Source organism: Anolis carolinensis, unplaced genomic scaffold, assembly GCF_035594765.1.
Source record: "Anolis carolinensis isolate JA03-04 unplaced genomic scaffold, rAnoCar3.1.pri scaffold_13, whole genome shotgun sequence".
NCBI classification, from domain to species: domain Eukaryota; kingdom Metazoa; phylum Chordata; class Lepidosauria; order Squamata; family Dactyloidae; genus Anolis; species Anolis carolinensis.
Window position 1 is genome coordinate 15,991,697 of NW_026943824.1, and position 8,785 is coordinate 16,000,481.

General features: G+C 48.3%; 1 protein-coding gene across 1 annotated transcript; it reads left to right on the forward strand.

Annotated features, from left to right (window-relative positions):
• The first annotated feature begins 3,389 nt into the window (after positions 1-3,389).
• On the forward strand, positions 3,390-6,519 carry LOC103281838 (transmembrane protein 100). Its single transcript, XM_062964244.1, has one exon. It carries the CDS (start codon positions 3,702-3,704, stop codon positions 4,092-4,094), a length of 393 nt encoding a protein of 130 aa, XP_062820314.1. The 5' UTR covers positions 3,390-3,701; the 3' UTR covers positions 4,095-6,519.
• Positions 6,520-8,785: the final 2,266 nt, after the last annotated feature.

Below are 8,785 nucleotides of genomic sequence, written 5' to 3' on the forward strand. Positions count from 1 at the left end.
GGGGCCACCCAATTCAACCCCCTTCTGCAATGTAGGGAAAGCACAATCAAAACATCCCCAACAGATGAACTTTTATTTATTTATTTATTTACAGTATTTATATTCCGCCCTTCTTTCTCACCCCGAAGGGGACTCAGGGCGGATTACAATGAACACATATATGGCAAACATTCAATGCCAACAGACAAACAATATATATAGACAGACACAGAGGCATTTAACATTTTTCCAGCTTCACGATTACAATGAACACGTATATGGCAAACATTCAATGCCAACAGACAAACAACATACAGTATAGACAGACACAGAGGCATTTAACATTTTTACAGCTTCACGATTCCGGCCACAGGGGGAGCTGTTTCTTCACCATCCACTAGTGGCTGTACTTCCTCATTCCTTTCCTCGTGTTTTGCTGGCAGTTTTTATGGTGTTGTAAATTAGTTAAATTAGCCTCCCGCATAAAGCGTACCTAAATTTCCCTACTTAACAGATGCAACTGTCTTTCGGGGCTGCATAGGTCAACAGCAAGCCAGGCTATTTAATGGTTGGGGGCTTAACCCGACCCGGGCTTCGAACTCATGACCTCTCGGTCAGTCGTGATTTATTGCAGCTGGTTACTAGCCAGCTGCGCCACAGCCCAGCCTTTGTAATAATAGTAGTGTCTTCCTTCAACTAAGGACAGACTGACTTCGTTCTGCAGAAAGCAGTGGAAAAGTTGGCCCAACAATTAAGGAAAGATAACGGAGGACATGTAAGAGCGGGATTGTTGATGCAGCTCTGGGGACGTGACTCATTCTGGATGATGAGCGCTCTTCCATTACTCGGTCCAGGCAGCTTTCCATATTAACGCTGCGGGATCCGGATGATGAAGCACTCACCGGAGGGCAGGAGCTGGAAGCTTTATGCTGAGCAAGCAATGTGGGTAGAGCATTAGTCGAGCATTAGTGGTAAATTGCATTTGTGGATAGCCGTTCCTCAAATCCCCCAGCCAGCAATCCTGAAATAAGATTCAACGGGCAGCAGAAGAATCCGTGCCATTTCATGGGCTCTGGGAGCTGAATTCGCTTCCGACGTTTGCTAGGATTCACGTCAATTGCAGGGTGTGATTTGGGGACCTTTTTCAAGGCTTTTTCCAGGGCTTTGCAGTTAATTATGTGTCTTGTTTGGGACAAAAGGTCTTGAGTCGAATGCATTTTTTGTCGAGCCGCCTGGAAACTGATGCTGCTTGAATTAGAATGCCAGTGTGTAACTCTTAAGTCTATTCTATTATATCTATCTATATAAAAGGGTAATGAAATTTCGGCCCAGGACAAAACAACAAAACGACACATCCCAGAAACACTAAACTTGGCAGCACAACCCTCATCCATGCCTCTATGTTCATACAACAAAAAGACAACAAAAATAAAGTCCTAATTAGAGGGAGAGGAATAATTGTTTTTATCCAATTGCTGCCAGTTAGAAGGTTAAGCTCTGCCCACTTCGTCTCCTAGCAACCCACTCAGCCCAGGGGACAGGCAGAGTTAGGCCTCACTTAGGCCTCTTCCACACTGCCTATAAAATACAGATTATCTGATTTTAACTGGATTATATGGCAGTGTAGACTCAAGGCCCTTCCACACAGCGATATAACCCATTTATAATTGTATATTATCTGCTTTGCACTGGATTATCTTGAGTCCACACTGCCATATAATCTACTTCAGTGTGCATTTTATACAGCTGTGTAGAAGGGGCCTCATATAATCCATATAGTTGCAGCATTCATACTTGCCTCCAACAGACAAAAAAAAAAACCAATCAGAAATATTGTATGTTCACAAGCTTTAGGAAATAATATCCCCTGGTGGCACAGTATGTTAAAGCGCTGAACTATTGAACTTCTGGACTGAAAGGTTGCAGGTTTGAATTGGGGGAGCGGAGAGAGCCCCCACTGTTAGCCCCAGCTTCTGCCAACCCTAAAGTTCAAAAACATGCAAATGAGAGTAGATGAATAGGTACTGCTCCGGCGGGAAGGTAACGGCGCTCCATGCAATCATGCCACAGGACCTTGGAGGAGTCTATGGACAACGCCGGCTCTTCGGCTTAGAAATGGAGATGAGCACCAATCCCCAGAGTCAGACATGACTGGACTTAATGTCAGGAGAAAACCTTTACCCTTTACCTTAACTACCACCAATTCCTCAATACGTTATTTCCCATACCACCAGACTTCGCCACAGCAACGCGTGGCCGGGCACAGCTAGTAATGTATAAATACAGTAGAGTCTCACTTATCCAACACTCGCTTATCCAAGCCTCTGGATTATCCAATGCATTTTTGTAGTCAATGTTTTCAATATATCATGATATTTTGGTGCTAAATTCATAAATACAGTAATTACTACGTAGCATTACTGCATATTGAACTACTTTTTCTGTCAAATTGGTTGTATAACATGATGTTTTGGTGCTTAATTTGTAAAATCATAACCTAATTTGATGTTTAATAGGCTTTTCCTTAATCCCTCCTTATTATCCAAGGGGCCGGCTTCCCCAGCAGATCTTCAACTCACAAGGCTTTTATCCCCTAGGCCACCAGAGGCTCCAGCAGGGCCAGGTAATCACCTCCAAAGAAAGAGTTTCCCCCAGGCAGGCAGCAGCCAGGCTTTGAAGCTGGCCATTCAATGCTAATCAAAGTGATCAATTGCAACATTCATACTTGCCTCCAATGGACTACAGTGTTCCCTCACTACTTCGCGGTTCACTTTTTTGCGGATTCGCTTTTTTGCGGTTTTTCAATAAACTCTAAAAGACTATTATAAATCACTAGTTGTGCCCGGCCACACGTTGCTGTGGTTAGGACTTAATTTTTCTTTTCTTTTTGTTGCATGAACATAGAGGCGTGGATGAGAGGTTGTGCTGTCAATTTTCGAGGTTGTGGGGAGTTTCGTTTAGTTGTTTTGTCCAGTGCCGTGATTCCATTACCCTTTTATATATATAGATAAAAAATTACAATTTACAGCCTAAGGAAGGGAGGAGAAGCCGACGGGAGAGAAAAGGAGCCCAAGCAGCAACAGGAGGAGGAGGAGATTTATCAACACACGATTGGTTGATAAAGACTTAAAATAGTGTCTAACTATTAAAATAATGTATAAATATTAAAATAAATGTAGTGTCTCTACTTTGCGGATTTTCACTTATTGCGGGTGATCCTGGAACCTAACCCCAGCGATAAGTGAGAGAACGCTGTACCTGCTGGACAGATATATAAACCTCACTTGCCTAGTTTCCAACAGACCTCACAACCTCTGAGGATGCCTGCCATGGATGTGGGCGAAACGTTAGGAGGGAATGCTTCTGGGACGTGGCGAGACAACCTAGAAAACTAACAACAAGACAAGCGCCCTTGCCGGATGCGTCAAGCCGGGGAAGCTGTGCAGCGTCGCTTGTGCGAGGAAAGAGTTAATGAAAGAAGCCTGCTTTCCTTCCCTCCCTATTTGCTTGCAAGCTCCGCCTGTTGTCGCTCCGAAGAAGAGTCGCTTTGAGCCCGGCCTCCCGGCAGAACGAGAGGCGAGCGAGGCAAGGCAAGGCAGAAAAGCAAGGCAAGGCGAGAAACGCAAGGCAAGGCGAGAAAAGCAAGGCAAGGCGAGAAGCAGGTGTTCCTCTCTTTCCCTCTTCTTCTTCTTCTCGTCCTTGTCCTTGCTCTCCTTGGGAGGATGCTGGGCTGCAAGTCCCCGTCGCTGACGTGCCTGCAGGGCCCGGGGGCCGCCGTGTCGGGCAAGCCCCCCCCCTCGCCCCCCGCCGCGCCCACGGAGTCGGCGGCCACGCTGCACAAGCTGGCCCTGGCCACGGGCGGGACGGAGAAGTCCTGGTACCGCTGCGTCTTCCCCTTCGGCATCGTCTCGCTGGTCATCGGCGTGGCCGCCACCTGCATCACCTTCTCCATCAACGGGCCGCGCATGGACATCGCCAAGGTGGTCTCCGTGGCCGCGCTGCTCTTCGGCCTGGCCCTCCTCGCCGCCGCCCTGCTCTGCTGGCGGGACAAGCGGCGGAGGCAGCAGCAGCAACGGCACACGCAGACCGGAGCGGCCCAGCCCGGAGCCCTGTGAACCCACGCCGGACAGACAGGTGCCTCTGCGCCCTGGCTCTGCCTTGTTTACAAAGTGCCCCGGGCAAGTTCCAGGAGAAGGTGAGGATGCAGCACCCATGGACATACATCCCGGCCGGCCGGCGGGAAGGAAGGAAGGAACACCCACCTCCATGTGTGTGTCGCCTTCACGGAACAATAATGTCCATCCTGGAGGGGTCTCAGGACTCCAGGGACTGCATCCAGGTCTCACCAAAAGTGCCCAAGATCGGACAAGAGGACTCTGTCGTTTGGCCGGCATGAACAGCATGGTCCTGTCCTACAAATGGTTCTGTCTTTCGGCCGGCGTGAAGGCTACGATCCTGTCCTACAACTGGTTTTGTCTTTTGACTGGTGTGAATGCTACCATCCTGTCCTACAAATGGTTCTATTTTTCGGCCGGTGTGAAGGCTACTATCCTGTCCTGCGACTGGCACCAACAATAAGGTCCTGATTTTCAGTTGGCATGAATGCTACGATCCTGTCCTACAAAGGGTTCTGTCTTTCAGCCGGTGTGAAGGCTACGATCCTGTCCTGCAACTGGCACCAACAATAAGGTCCTGATTTTCAGCCGGCATGAATGCTATGATCCTGTCCTACAAATGGTTTTGTCTTTTGACTGATGTGAATGATCCTGTCCTACAAATGGTTCCATTTTTCAGTCGGTGTGAAGGCTACAATCCTGTCCTGCAAATGGTTCTGTCTTTCAGCCGGCATAAAGGCTACGATCCTGTCCTACAAGTTTCGGCCAGTGTGAATGTTACGATCCTGTCCTACAAATGTTTCTGTCTTTTGACTGGTGTGAATGCTACAGTCCTTCCTACAAATGGTTCTGTCTTTCGACCAGCATGAATGTTACGATCCTGTCCTGCGACTGGCACGAACAATAAGGTCCTGCCTTTCAACCCATGTGAACACTACAATCCTGTCCTACAAATGGTTCTGTCTTTCGGCCCGTGTGAATGCTACAATCCCATCCTGCGACTGACATGAACAATATGGTCCTGCCTTTCAACCCATGTGAACACTACAATCCTGTCCTACAAATGGTTGTCTTTTGACCGGTGTGAATGTTACAATCGTGTCCTGCGACTGGCACAAACAATAAGGTCCTATCTTTTGACCGGCACGAATGCTATGATCCTGTCCTGGAACTGACATGAACAATCAGGTTCTGTCTTTCGACCTGTGTGAGCACTACAATCCTGTCCACTACAGTCCTGTCCTACAAATGCTTCTGTCTTTCGACCACCACGAATCCTACGATCCCATCCTGAGACTGGCACAAACAATAAGGTTCTGTCTTTTGACTGGCATGAATGCTACGATCCTGTCCTGCAAATGGTTCTGTCTTTCAGCCGGCGTGAATGCTATGATCCTGTCCTGCAACTGGCACAAACAATAAGGTCCTATCTTTTGTCTGGTGTGAACACTACAATCCTGTCCTACAAATGGTTCTGTCTTTTGACCATCACGAATGCTACAATCCTGTCCTGCGACTGGCACGAACAATAGGGTCCTGTCTTTTGACCGGCATGAATGCTACGATCCTTTCCTGCGACTGGCACAAACAATAAAGTTCTGTCTTTTGACCGGCGTGAATTCTACGATCCTTTCCTGCAACTGGCACAAACAATAAGGTTCTGTCTTTCGACCGGAATGAATGCTACGATCCCGTCCGACTGGTTGTCCTGGCAAGGTGAGCAACATGGCAAAGCTCTCTCAATTTCCGACGTGGAGCGACAGGATCCGACACCTTTTTTCCTCCTTGCGGTGACCGGGACTTTGGGAAGGAATTGAGGTCTCTCTTCATCATCCAGAGGACCTTCTTGCGCAGGACGAAATGTGATAGGAAAGAGCACAGAAGTGGCAAAGAGACACGGGAGCGTGTCGGAGTTTGGGGCTTCTAGCAGAGAAAGTCCGTTGGCACCGACAAGAACAGGCCTCCTTTGTCTTTTGGTACCAGCATAGCCAGAATGGCAAGGGTTGCATTGGGCCACTGATTCATGCAGGGCTGGCTAGGCTGTCCGGTCAAGTGCACATTTGCCAGGTGCTTTTTATTATTATTATTTCCAAGCATATAGAAACGGCGGGGTCTGTGGTTCGATGGCGCAGCTGTGGCCGCGTCTCAAAAGGAGCGGCGCACAGTATGTCCATTTGGCACGGTCCCCGTCGGGCAAGGAGAACAGTTGAGCCTGGCATCAAAAGAGCGGAAGGAAATGGTGTGCGTGTACAGATTGGAGGCAGAGACGGAAAGCAAACAGTTTGTGGAATTCCTGGCTCTGTCTTCCCTGCTGAGACAGAACGAGGGGTGGTATATATTTTTCCCTGACTTCTCTGCCCTTTATTCCTTCACGGTGCCCTCTTTGGCACTTTTTTATTGCATAAATAAACAAGTTTGAAACTGATGAACTAAAGGCAGAACAAGGAGCTAAATAGTTTTAGACTAAACAGCAACCACGTTGTCTGTAACTTGAAACAGTTCTTCCTCTGTGCATGAGGCAGGGCATGGTGGGCAAGGATACAGGTGCGGAGTTGTTTCTTCTGCTCCACAGTTGCGCAAGGTGAAGAATTCTTTTAGGTTGTGCCATTTAGCCAGGTTGCTTTTTGATCTGCCAACTCTGCTTCTGAGTCTGTTCAGGGACTTCCACGTTGCCCATTCTTGGTTTGCTCTCGAGGAAGACCCTCAGGGATTGCCTGGTTTAGCTGCCCACAAGGATATTCTGGATTTTGTTGGATAGACATTGAGAGGAGTGGTGGTTTTCATGAAGCTTTTCCTTGATTTAAGTCTACTGGGAAGAGGCTGATAGCCATGCAGTGGGTGGCTTTCACAGCATTCAACCTTACTTCTCTCACAGTTGGCAACAACTTCCCATCACACATCTGGGAGAGGGACAATGCGAGCTAGCATATAGACTCTATCAACAGATGTAGGTTTAAGACATCCTGTGATTATTCTACATCAGTAGTTCCCAGATGTTTTGGCCTTCAACTCCCAGAAACCCAAACAGCTGGGATATTGTCTGCGATTTCTGGGAGTTGTGGGCCAAAACAACAGTGGTTGAGAACCACTGTTCTACATGTTTTGTTCAGTGTTATATTCACCTTCATGTGGGCGACCTGTGCCAGACAGGGCAGGCATACTCAGCAGTTGGGTTTTTGTTTTGTTTTTCGTGTCAGGAGCAACCGGAGTTGCTTCTGGAGTGAGAGAATTGGCTGTCTGCAAGGACGTTGCCCAGGGGACGTTGCCCGGATGTTTTGATGTTTTTACCATCCTTGTGGGAGGCTTCTCTCATGTCCCCGCATAGAGCTGGAGCGGATAGAAGGAGCTCATCCGCGCTCTCCCCGGGTGGGATTCGAACCTGGCAGCCTTCAGGTCAGCAACCCAACCTTCAAGTCATGAGACTTTTATCCCCTAGGCCACTGGAGGCTCCAGCAGTTGGGTAAAACAAGATCAAGTTGATGTTTTTATTAATTTTGGGTCTGTATCCCATGCAATGCCAGTAAGTTTCCGCAGGATGTTATTGCATGCAGGTACTTTGTGTCCCCGTGGCACAGGATGTTAAAGTGCTGAGCTTCTGAACTTGCCGGTCACAGGTTTGAATCCGGGGAGCGGAGTGAGCGCCTGCTGTTAGCCCCAGCTTCTGCCAACCTAGCAGTTCCAAAACATGCAAATGTGAGTAGATCAATAGGTACCGCTCCGGAGGGAAGGTAACGGTGCTCCATGCAGTCATGCCATTGGCCACATGACCCTGGAGGTGTCTAAGCTAAAGGTTTCCCCTGAAATTAAGTCCAGTCATGTGTCCGACTCTGCGGGTTGGTGCTCATCTCCATTTCTAAGCCGAAGAGCCAGCGTTGTCCATAGACACCTCCAAGGTCATGTGGCCAGCATGACTGCAGGGAAGTGTCTACAGACATGCAAATGTGGGTAGATCAATAGGTACGGCTCCGGCAGGAAGGTAACGGAGCTCCATGTAGTCATGCCAATGGCCACATGACTTTGGAGGTGTCTATGGACATGCAAATGTGAGTAGATCAATAGGTACTGCTCCGGCGGGAAGGTAACAGCACTCCATTTAGTCATGCCCGTGGCCACATGAGCTTGGAGGTGTCTACGGACATGCAAATGTGAGTAGATCAATAGGTACTGCTCCGACGGGAATGTAACAGCGCTCCATTTAGTCATGCCTGTGGCCACATGAGCTTGGAGGTGTCTACGGACATGCAAATGTGAGTAGATCAATAGGTACTGCTCCAGCGGGAAGATAACGGCGCTCCATTTAGTCATGTCTGTGGCCACATGACTTTGGAGGTGTCTACGGACATGCAAATGTGAGTAGATCAATAGGTACTGCTCTGGCAGGAAGGTAACAGCGCTCCATTTAGTCATGCCAGTGGCCACATGAGCTTGGTTTATGTCCACTATATATATCTATTACTATCATGTTGTAAAAAACAATTACTATTGTAATTGATATGCTACTGCTTAGAGCCCGCAGTGGTGCAGTGTCTCAAAGCGCTGAGCTGCTGAACTTGCAGACCAAAAGGTCCAGATTCGAATCCGGGGAGCAGAGTGAGCTCCCGCTGTTAGCCCCAGCTTCTGCCAACCTAGCAGTTCCAAAACATGCCAATGTGAGTAGATCAATAGGTGTGAAGGTAATGCGCTCCATGCAG